The 12153-nt window shown below is 42.2% G+C and overlaps 1 protein-coding gene across 3 annotated transcripts in view; it reads left to right on the forward strand.

The window, feature by feature from the left end:
- The window catches only part of CD109 (CD109 molecule), a 255948-nt gene that overhangs the window by 149112 nt on the left and 94683 nt on the right, over positions 1 to 12153 (forward strand). For all 3 annotated transcript variants that reach the window (XM_068281496.1, XM_068281495.1, XM_068281497.1), the window contains 2 exons: positions 5446 to 5506; positions 8659 to 8782. In XM_068281496.1, coding sequence (XP_068137597.1) covers positions 5446 to 5506; positions 8659 to 8782 — 185 coding nt within the window. The remainder of the gene's footprint in view (positions 1 to 5445; positions 5507 to 8658; positions 8783 to 12153) is intronic.

Here is a 12153-nt window from a genome sequence, read left to right on the forward strand (position 1 = left end):
GTTTATTGAACCACTTATCTTTATTACATTTATGACTGCATGGCGGTACAAAGCCTGCTATCCGCACGCTTCTTGCCCTCATGCAAGGCCGGGGTTGTTGTGTCTCACAAAGCGTGGCCTTCTTCTCCTCCTGCGCCACCCTCCTCCTGTTCCATCACGTGTGCTGCTGCTGGGTTAGCGTTGCCGCGTGGTCCCTGTTTATTGAACCACTTATCTTTATTACATTTATGACTGCATGGCGGTACAAAGCATGCTATCCGCACGCTTCTTGCCCTCATGCAAGGCCTGGGTTGTTGTGTCTCACAAAGCGTGGCCTTCTCCTCCTGCGCCTCCTCCTGTTCCATCACGTCTGCTGCTGCTGGGTTAGCGTTGCCGCGTGGTCCCTGTTTATTGAACCACTTATCTTTATTACATTTATGACTGCATGGCGGTACAAAGCCTGCTATCCGCACGCTTCTTGCCCTCATGCAAGGCCGGGGTTGTTGTGTCTCACAAAGCGTGGCCTTCTTCTCCTCCTGCGCCACCCTCCTCCTGTTCCATCACGTGTGCTGCTGCTGGGTTAGCGTTACCGGTCCCTTTTCCTGGAACCTCTTATATGTATTACATTTATGACTGCATGCCGACAAAAAACATGTTACCTGTGCAAAGAAAACAGACATTTCCCGCATTTAAAAGACAGTTTTCCCTTTGAAACTTTAAAATCGATTTTCTCAAAAACTATAAGCTCTTTTTGCTAATTTTTTTTTCCTTTTGTACCCACTCCCAAGGTGCACATACCCTGTAAATTTGGGGTATGTGGCATGTAAGGAGGCTTTACAAACCACAAAAGTTCGGGTCCCCATTGACTTCCATTATGTTCGGAGTTCGGGTCGAACACCCGAACATCGCGGCCATGTTCGGCCTGTTCGGCCCGAACCCGAACATCTAGATGTTCGCCCAACACTGGCGCTAGATTACTAAAGTATTTTATTTCTCACTTCAAAAGATGAAAGACCGTAAAAATTTATAAAAGTCCACTCATACAATTTTACATACTTCTTATGCACTCATAAATAGGCTAAACTACCATCAACAACCCTCTATCTTCATTAGGAACGTTCACTTCCAGGCATATACGGCAGATTATCACTAGACTGATGTCTATATATGTCCCCCTCCGTACAATCCAGTCCTGTGCCAGAACACTAAATAACCAATTGTATAGTTTAACTCACGGTTCCCCTCAATAAGTAAACCGCTTCTATAACAGGTCCGTTCTCAGGGTCCCGATTAGCCGATGTCTCCGCTTTGTTCCAGCTCTCAAACAGCTCAATCCGCCGGAGTCCTCAATGTTTCAATCTGCGTGCCGCTCTATAGACTTGCACTCCCGTACAGCCTAACGTCACTTCCGCTTGTAAGTCCCAGCAGTCAGCTCGCTGTACTCCATGCCTTCGCCTCTTTGGCGTGCACTTTTCTTTAGGTGACGTCACCACTCCAGGTTATTGGCACTTTACTGTCGGCTGCTGCGCGCTCACAAACCGCCACTCCCAGAACCTGTACAGATTGTTAAAATAAGCGCTTGGAACACTTGAATTTCTATCTCTACGCGTTTCTACCAAAAATCGTTGGCCTTCTTCAGGAGGATTCAATGTAAAAAACCCGCCAGTAAAGTGCCAGTAAAGTGCCAATAACCTGGAGTGGTGACGTCACCTAAAGAAAAGTGCACGCTAAAGAGGCGAAGGAGTGGAGTACAGCGAGCTGACTGCTGGGACTTACAAGCGGAAGTGACGTTAGGCTGTACGGAAGCGCAAGTCTATAGAGCGGCACGCAGATTCAAACATTGAGAACTCCAGCGGATTGAGCTGTTTGAGAGCCGAAACAAAGCGGAGACATCGGCTAATCGGGACCCTGAGAACGGACCTGTTATAGAAGCGGTTTACTTATTGAGGGGAACCGTGAGTTGAACTATACAATTGGTTATTTAGTGTTCTGGCATAGGACTGGATTGTCCGGAGGGGAACATATAAAGACATTGTAACGATTGTGGAATAATCTCCGTGATCAGCGCACAAGGCGTGCGCTGACACGGCGGAAATCCTCCACAAGCGTATGAAGGGGGGAACCCAGCTTTGGTGCAAGCACCAGTAGAGGGCAATTCCCACCGGCAGATGGCACTGTGGAGTGCAGACGAGTACAACCGCTGCACGGCCACAGATGCCAGATGGGGATTGTACAGATCAAGACAATGCGGGACTGAACAGCCCTTAAAGAGAAAGAGCACAGGTACAGGATGAATGTGTGTTCACCAATCTAGTCGCGACCATGCGACGGTGAACACACATCAGCAGAAACAAAAGTAGGAACGCGATCGCGAGAAAGGCGATCGCCAGAAGTGACACAAGACAGATTAGAACAGAACACGAGAGGAGCAAAGGCACAGCAAATAATACAATGAGAATGATAAAGAAAATAACAAACGCTAACTAAACGCGAACACTGCACTCAATCGCAACAGCGAATGCGTTTTCTCATGGTCTCCGCACGTTAAGCGCAACAGAGACAAGCACGCCTACCTAACCACCGACAGACAAACTTGAAACAAAGAACGCGAGCGCTTGCTAAACGGTTACCTCACCGAGCCTACAGCAAGCGTTCGTATCAGACAAGACGGACAAACGGAAAACAGGAATACGAGAGAAAAGATCCACTGCTCTTTCCGTCAGAGCGAGTGTGATCCGAGCTCAAGAACAAGAAAGCAGATCAGAAGGATCCACAGCCGCTACTGCTAGGGGCTAGTGTGATCCAAGCATGACAGACAGATGAGGTAGCCGGTAGCAACCGCTGCTTCAGCTTACACTCCAAGAACAAAGATCAGAAGGATCCACAGCCGCTACCGCTAGAGGCTAGTGTGATCCAAACACGACAGACAGATGAGGTAGCCAGTAGCAACCGCTGCTCCAGCTTACACTCCAAGAACAAAGATCAGAAGGATCCACAGCCGCTACCGCTAGAGGCTAGTGCGATCCAAGCAAGATGAACAGAAGGGGCTACCAATAGCTACCACTGCTCTGGTTAGCACCCCCAGACAGACAGAATGATTTCCTGACGCCCACCGTTGGCGACAGGACAAAAGCAGCAGAGAGGCAATACAGACAAAACAGATAAGCTTAACTGCACTAGGGAAGCTGCCTAGTGCAGTCCCAGGAATTACTCTAAGATAACTTTGACAAGAAATAGCATGGCTGACACTCTAGGAGTGTTTCTACAAACCCTGAAGGAATGACCAGCAAAGGACTCTGGGAAAAACATAGCTTCTTATACTGCCAGCCCACCAAGGAAGAAGCTAGGTGATTTGCATAACCAATGTATGCAAATCCCTCAGCAGCAGAGCAGATCAGAAACTTGCAAAGAAAAGACAGCAGCCCACAGACTGGAGGAATGGTCAAACAGCTGTCTGCCTGTGCAGCCAGCTGAGCGGATCATTACAGACATCAATCTAGTGATAATCTGCCGTATATGCCTGGAAGTGAACATTTCTAATGAAGATAGAGGGTTGTTGATGGTAGTTTAGCCTATTTTATTTTTTAGGAGGTTTATATGGTCTATCCAACGTTGGAATGAATACAAATAGTGATAGGCCTCTCTATGGTATGAGTGCATAAGAAGTGTGTAAAATTGTATGAGTGGACTTTTATGAATTTTTACGATCTTTTGAAGTGAGAAATAAAATACTTTAGTAATCAGGCGCGTGTCAATGATATATAAAATTTGCTATTTTATTTACTTTGAGGGCTGAGGGACCCCTCTACGTGACACGCAGCTGGGTGTGTAAGGACTGTCCAGCACTGGAAAGTGTATGTTTTTTGTTGAATTAAGAAATGTTGCCTTTTGGTCTACTAGTCTTCTCAAGAAGACTAGTATAACTAGTAGTTGTTTTTTTTTTCCTTTCATTCTGTTCTGCTATTTTCTTAGAGTTCTTTTCCACTAGGAACTGCAATCACACTGCATTGCAATCGTGTTTTGTCCTTTTTTCACTACCACAATTAAGCATATATAAATTATAGTAGCTTAATCACACTGAAGACACGGCAGGATGATGATTGCGCTTAAGAGAAATTTGCACTGCAAACAGATTTTACTAATGGAAACAGTTGCTGCTAAACCATTAGTTTAACTATATGTTTTGTTATCCATAAGTGTTCAGAATCACATCACAAAACACAACATGGTGGAAAAGAGCCCTTACTTGCAGATACCATTATGTCCATCCTCATCATATACTGCCAATAAAGTGATCAGGAGTCTCATCGGCAGCTTATTCAAATTTCATATGGGGGCTTCCTAGTTTGGTGGGAACATGTAAATCAGCTCCAATCCAAACAAAAACAGATATGCAGTTTGTTTTGTGGAATTTTCTTATGGACTTTTATAAAGGCTCACCTAAACCATAATAGCACTGAATTTTGTACATTATTTGAGGAGTTTCCTTCATATACAGTCTGTTTCAAGCCACCCCACAGCCTCTTGATGGAATTCCGATTGGAGATTTAAATCTATTCTTTGGTAGATTTATTTCAATGTGTTGGGTCATTGTCCTGTTCTAAAGTGCATTTTCTGTTGAGCGCCAGTCTTCTGACAGATGATCTCACATTGTCCTCAAACACCCCTAGTGCAATTAAAAAAATCGTAGTGTATTTTATGATGATGAACTGCCAGGCCCGATGTCAAAAAACAGCCCCACGTCACATAATTTCCACAACCATGCTTAACAGTTTGTATCACTTTCTTCAAATTTCATCTTTGTTTTACATTAAAAATGTCTTAAACGTTCTTCTGACAATTATACTTTGCCCTGTCTGTTCATAGAAAATTGTGAAGTGCTGGTGTTTGTCTTGGTCTTCATGAGAGAATCCTTCTCTGACATTCTTTCTGGACAACAAAGGTTTTTTCCTGGCAGAATTTCTGCAACAATCTGATTTGTTCTGCATCATTCCAACGGTAGACTCAAAGATTTTGACAATCATATAAGCAAAAGTACCTATAGGATATGTGTTGAAACTTTTTGATTTCTGTACAGTTTGATATCAACATGCAGGGCCAGTTCTAACTACAATAGGGCCCCAGGGCAAAATGAACCTGGACCATCCCTGACAGACACTCCCCCTTGCAGACCTGACCCCCCCTTCCCTAAGGTGGTATTAGGAGTCCCTTTGTTGATGCCAAATTCCATCCAACAGGGCCCCCGAGCCAGCTGCTTGCAGCCCCCCCCCCCCCGGTCTCCGCCCAACCTTGACTGTTGCTACTCGGGGCCCTGGCAAAGTCTTCAGCTGTTTGGTGGGTGCACGCCTCTGTCAGTCCATGGGTACACAGATAATACACAAATGGTTTTACTAAACTATCTGTTTCCTGTTTAGTTTACCATAACACAAATATTGTAAAGATAAATTATATGTTTCCTATTCACAGAGATGTAATATTGCCGTGCTCACTGATGTCACCCTTGAACAGGAAGATGAAGATGATATATGTAAGTACTTAAGTACAAAACTATTAACAGTTTATAAAGATGATTATCAATTTAACATTTTACATTTGCATTTTATTAATTTAATTTTTGAATATACTTATTAGTTTTGTCATTTGAAAAACAAATGGTGCTTTTTTTTTTTTTACACCAAATTAAATCCTTCTAGTCTATGTAAACAAAAAGCAGCTCAACCTAACCTTTGCTCAGGGAGATTGAAATGACTACTCCAACATCTGTGGAGATAGACTATGGGTAAAACATACTGGTTTTAATTCACAAAGCATAACTGCGTGCGGTAATGCAGAAAACAGCTGATTTTACCAAACATTTAGTGAAATATCAATTCTACTGTGGCTGTAATCGCATGGCAAGCTGAAATTTCTGACCACGGAGAAAAATTAACACCTTGTGCAGTAAATACCTCAACACATGCCAGTAAATGTCAATTCACGAAGATTTGAGCAAGCCAAGAGAGATGTTCAGTATTGACCTCTAGGTATGATCTGTTGGAAACTAGCAAATAGCATGCAATTGTATTGACAGACAGCAGAAAGCAGAGAGCCAATAGGAAGAGCCCCCCCTCCTGCTTCTCACCCCTTTTGATCTGATGCACTTGTGGGCAGAGTATCAGAACGGCAGAGCAGAAGGAAGAGACATTCAAGGAGACTTTTCTGTATCACTTTAGATGTGCACATCTGTATAGTGATACACAGAAGAGAGACCTCTAGTGGCATGCAAACACATCTAAAGTGATGCAGGAAGCCTTTTTTCTCTCTAACAAGCTGACACACAGGAACAGCTAATGCAGACCAGTCCACACAGCTTGTGCAGAAACCTACTTCATTTTCCACTACATACCGAACAGGGCTTGATAAAATGAAGCAACATTGTTTGGTAAATTACAGAACTTCTATTGCATCTGTGAAAATCTTTGTGAATTTGACAAAAAAAATGTCTATAATACCGATTGGGTTGTTTTATCGACCTGATTTTTTGTTATCGAATAGCTCTTTGTGTATTGAAGCCATTGTGTAATCTGAAAGCTTCCCCCACCCCTCCAGCAAGTTGAAATAGGAGTACATCACACTCTTGCAATGGGCTAAATGTAATACAAAACCTCACAATGAAAGTCCACATGCTGGCATAGGAGTGGGTCAGAGCTGTGTTACAAAGTGATGTGTGGATTCAGTGTGCTACTCATCTATGGAGTAAGCCGGCTGGAGGAAGAATTCGGGAGCAAGCACTGGAAGATGCCGTGGATTATAGCCAAGTATTTAAATGGCCTGAGTGTACATGGCGATGTTGCTTGCCTATCTGTTTCTCCAGGAACATCCTTAAATCTATGATTATGTTAAGAGACGTCTGTAAAGTAGGCAGGTTGTATCTCTATGCTCTGGATCCCTCATGCCGAGCAGCACAATGTAGACTTGTTGAATGTTACACCCTGTGCCCACATGTTGCTTTTGCAAAACAAATTGCTCAGTTTTGCAAGCAAGCATATTACTAATTAATCATAGTCAACTAGTACAATCCATCTAGCTAGCTAGCTAGCTAGCTATTATATTACTTTTGTTATTAGAAGTTGTATCAAAGCAGGTGATTTTGGTGTGGTGGCCCTAGCAGCTGCTTGGCACCTCAAGAGACTGAAAAGCAAATTTGTGGATATTAGTAATAGCTTTAAAATGGACCTTAACTCAGAACTTCACCTCAGCTCCAAAAGATAAGAAACAGCATAATAACCCTCAAAGAAAAACATTTCTTTGTTACAGCTGATAGAAATCCTGCAATAAATCTGCAGTTTTACTACTTCCTGCTTTCATGAAAGCAGACATATTGTGAACACCCTGTGTTTACAAATAAGCTATCTGCCATGGCAGTCAGCTGACACAGCTAAGGGATCAAATTAGAATCCCTCATGAAGAGATGGACAAGTCCAAAACCTGTTGCTTCTGTCAGATTTCTACTACCTACTGTAAGTGACTGCAACATAGGCGAAAAGTAATTTATGGCTCATTTTACTCTGGAAAAAAAATGTACTTTTTATTTGTCTATGTTTGTATATATTTGAAATTTTAAAATTTTTCTCCATAGTTCCCCTTTAAGTCGCCCTTAATCATCAAGCGCTGCTGTCAATCATGGCCACGTTGTCCATGGCTTACTGTGCAGGCACAGTAGTTCTGTGACAACGTGGCCATGATTGACAGCAGTGCTTGATGCAGGCGCAGTAAGGACGACCTCAAGGTCGGCCTGAACAGCGTGCAGGGAGCCCAAGATGGCAGCGGAGAGGTCAGCGTGGGACAGTTGGCTGCAAGGGGCTGGAGAAAGTTTAAGGTGAGTAAAACTGATTGTTGTTTCCCTGATGATTCCTTTAAAGAGACACTGAAGTGAAAAAAAACTTATGATAAAATGATTTGTATGTGTAGTACAACTAAGAAATAAAACATTGGGAGCACAGACATAAGTCTAATATGGTTTCCATTTTTAAGTTTTAAGACACTCTAGTTTATCTATGCGAAACAAGCCATTCGGCTCCACAACTTTCAAAGTTCGCAGAGAGCTCTGTTATCTGAAGTTCATTATCTCAGCTGTCAGGCTTTTTCTTCTGCAGAGAACAGTTCAGGACAGGTCAAAAGTTCACAGCCTGCTCAGTAAAAATCATTTAGAATACCGAGTAGTGGGGAAACTGCAAATATTAGAGAATAATGCAATGTTATAAAAAAAACACTATATAACTGAAAATAAAAATATGAGGATACTTTCTTTGCTTCTAATATTCTAGTAATTATTCGAACTACACAACCAATTCATTATATCATCGTTTTTTTTTCTCGCTTCAGTGTCTCTTTAAGCTGTGTTAGTGTGAGTGTGTGTGTTTTTGTTACTTGCTCAGGTTCAGTATTTCTAATATTACACTAATTTGTATTTGACCATTTCTACATTTTTACAGTGGTAATAAAAGCCGCATAGCCAATTCTTTTTCGAGAAATGTAGCTAGTCTGTTCTTTGCTGCTGGCATCTTACCCTACTTTAATAAAGGAAAGTTTCCATCTCTGCAATTTATCTTCAAGTGTAGTAAATACTTTCATATGTACAGGGGTTTAACTGTACAATGACTGACTACAATTGTAGAAAATATTAACTTTTTGTTACAGTGCTTAAAGCTCACTACAATCCTTCAGAGGGTTTCCTGCCAACATGGAACTCTGCTGAATTTGGAGGCCCACGTGTCAGATCTCATTTTCCTGAAACATGGATTTGGAAGAATATTAATATGGGGTAAGACAACATAGCAATAATGCTGGAACAGTCTCCAGGCTTACGGTGATATATATATATTAGATTTTATATATAATATATATACTAGCTGAAGACCTGCCATTGCTCGAGTATGTATTTGGTTGTTGTTGTTTTCGACTACTTTTTTTAACCTTAACACACAGTATGAAAGTAACTCAGTATCTTTCAAACCGAGGGTCCCAAGAACCACTTTGTACATCTCCAAACAATTGGGTGGGCTAGGATTCCCCGACCTACGGGTCTACTACCAGGCGGCCCAAATAGCCCCTCTAGTAAGTCTATACAGAGGATCTGAAATGCCTCAATGGTCCCTCTTCGATATCGTAACAGCAGCCCCGCAATCAGTCCAATGCCCCATCTGGCTGCCTCCTAAGATGAGTCCGCCGCTCCTGAGCAAGATTTTAAAGCATTGCCTTCGAGTGTGGGACACCTTTAAGTACTCAAAGAAGCTTTTGTCTCCCACCCTTCCATTGCTCCCTATTATAAATAACCCGCTATTCCCCCCAGCACTAGAAAGCCCAATCTCTTTCAAATGGTGGGTCACTAAACAGATTCTCCTGGTTCACCACTTAATCAAAGACTCCAAAATGGTTAGCTGGGAGTATCTTCTAGAAAAATATCAAGTTCCGGGGTCAGAACACTTCAGGTATCTCCAACTGCAACACTGGGTCCAGTCACTATTAGCAAATGCCCCAGAGGCAGACCCCTCCCTCTCAATTTTTGAGTCAGCCTGCCTACGTAACCCAGGAGACCGAGGCCTGATCAGTAGATTGTACCTCTTTCTTACGTGCCCAGGCCCCTCGTTTAAACACACCTACATCACAAAATGGGAAATAGACCTGCGGGGGACGAGGCCTAACGAAGACTGGGCGAGGGCCTGGAGAAATACACTCCACATTTCAATTAACCTAGGCCTGGTTGAGTCCTCTCTGAAGGTCTTGATGAGGTGGTATTGGGTTCCTTCAAGACTCGCCCACCTGGGAGGCAATAGTTTCTGTTTTAGGGGCTGCCAATCCCCAGGAGACTTCTTACACACTTTTTGGTCCTGCGCCATGTTATCTCGCTTCTGGTCCAAAGTCTACTGTTTGCTCCAAGCAGTCTTCCATAAACAGATACACAGAGACATTTCCCCATTGAGCTCCTTACGAAATCCCAAGGGGCTTTAGCCCTATTTATATTTGTAGCAGCTAAACAAACTATCGCCAAGGCATGGAAGAAACAACTTGCTCCCTTCGAGGAAGTGAAATCCAGAGTCTCTAGCTTCATGGTTCAAGAGCAGCTTGCAGGCATCCTTCTAGACAAAAGGGACAAGGTAGACAAAATCTGGGACCCCTGGAGGTCTTATCTCACCATTAACAGGTCATGGTTAAGCTCCTACGAGAGGCCTTTCCTAAGCTAGTTGAGCTTGGAAACATGGTTGGTCATCCACTCCCCCCCCCCTCATCCCTCCCCCCCCCTCTACTCTTTTCGTCTTTTCTTTTCCATCCTTTTCTATTTCCCACTGTTTGTCTCATAAGGTAAAATGGTCCTCCTTAAGAGGAACCGAGGTTGGATAGGTAGAAGGGACAGGTCCATATCCCTCTTCTGGGCACTCCAGTCATTCTAGGCTGGCGTGCCCAGCCAGTAGCTTTAAGGGGCTTTCCCCCCAGTATACATAATCAGGCAGCCCATTATGACCCCAGTGTATTGCATTAAACTGCGATGTATGCATAAAATATTGTTATCCAAGAGTCATGATGTTCTGCCAATGGGGATATGTTTTCCCCCACTTTCACATTGTATGATTATACATTGTTATTGTAAACCTCAATAAAACTATTTGAAATGAAAGTAACTCAGTGACGAAGTTTGGGAGCTTTCGGGGTCCTTGACATAAATAATGTGAGAATGGAAGCAGTGTAAATTTTCCCATTGAAATCAAGGAAACAAATTGATTGCCTGTTTGTGGCTCCACCCCTTTATCTGAATTTGTACTGCACCCAATGACTGACTGTAGCAGGTTTGAGGCCTCTGCCATTAACAATGTAAGAATGGCAGCAATTTAAATATTCCCCCTGAAAATCAATAGGTGAATTTTGTTTGGCTGTTGAAAGGCTTCAACCATTTTTCAGAATATAAATCCAAGTCACCCAGTGAGCAAATGTGCCAAGTTTGAGAACCCTGCGATTAGTCTAAGAATGGCTGTAGTTTACATTTTCCCCATTTGGTTGTAGTTGGCTCTGCTCAGTTTTCATAACCTTGACACACAGTCACTTAATGGCCTTGTTTGTGAGCTTTGGTGTAGTTTGGGGTCCACAAACACATCCACTCCTGTAGCTCAGCTAAGCAAGAATTGATTTTTAGAGAAGGGTGTGTTCCACCAGGTTTGAAGGACAAATATAGCTGCATAGTATATCGGCATAGCAGTGGTACATCAGGCCACATCATGGCCACACATGTAGTTTATTTGCACAGTGCACACATCAGGTCTGCTTTAAGAGAAAATGTCATAAAAGAGTGACTGTTGAATCCTTCCAACATATACCATATTTATGCTGCATAGTCAGCAGCTGATGATTTCCCCTAATTAAAAAAATATAGTTATTGTTTTTTTTTTAATTGTTTATGTTATTCCTCGGCAGAAAAATCATACCATTTAAAAAAGATCTACTGAACATTAATGTTTGTTACTCATTGGAAAATAGTGTTCATCATATTTGAAAAGCAGTCAATGTTACCTCCATCAAAACATAATACCATATTAAGTAGGTAGAAAAAAACAAAGTTTTGTAAATTAATACCTTTTAATGGCTAACTGATGAAGTTACATTATGCAAGCTTTCTGGGATCTACTCCCCTTCTTCTTCTAGATCCCAGAAAGCTTGCAAAATTTAACGTTATCAGTTAGCCATTAAAAGGCGTTACTTTTACAAAACTTTGTTTTTTTCTACCTACTTAATTTGGCTAACACGATACAGAAACTTTTTTGCTACTAACATAATACCATACAGTTTTTCATAACTCAAACAAGACATCTTAAAATTAGACGTTGAAATTAAATGAGGAGTCAACAGGAACATGGCACGGATGCCCTGAGAATATATCATACATTGCCTGATTACCATTAACTGCATACTCTTGTGTTAACACTTAGCAATGGTCACCAGCTACCTTTATAAATGCATAAATGTAGCAAATTTTGGTGGATCTAGGCCAACGTGTCTGCTTGGATTAAAACAAGCTTATACTAGCTCTTTAAAATATAAAATTATCATATTTATACTGAACTCATTTTTATTAGTTTAAGCCCTTAAATACCCCCGGGGCCTTAACCCACCTGTACTCACCTGTCCATTGATGACTGCAGGCTG

Source organism: Hyperolius riggenbachi, chromosome 4 (assembly GCF_040937935.1).
Source record: "Hyperolius riggenbachi isolate aHypRig1 chromosome 4, aHypRig1.pri, whole genome shotgun sequence".
NCBI classification, from domain to species: domain Eukaryota; kingdom Metazoa; phylum Chordata; class Amphibia; order Anura; family Hyperoliidae; genus Hyperolius; species Hyperolius riggenbachi.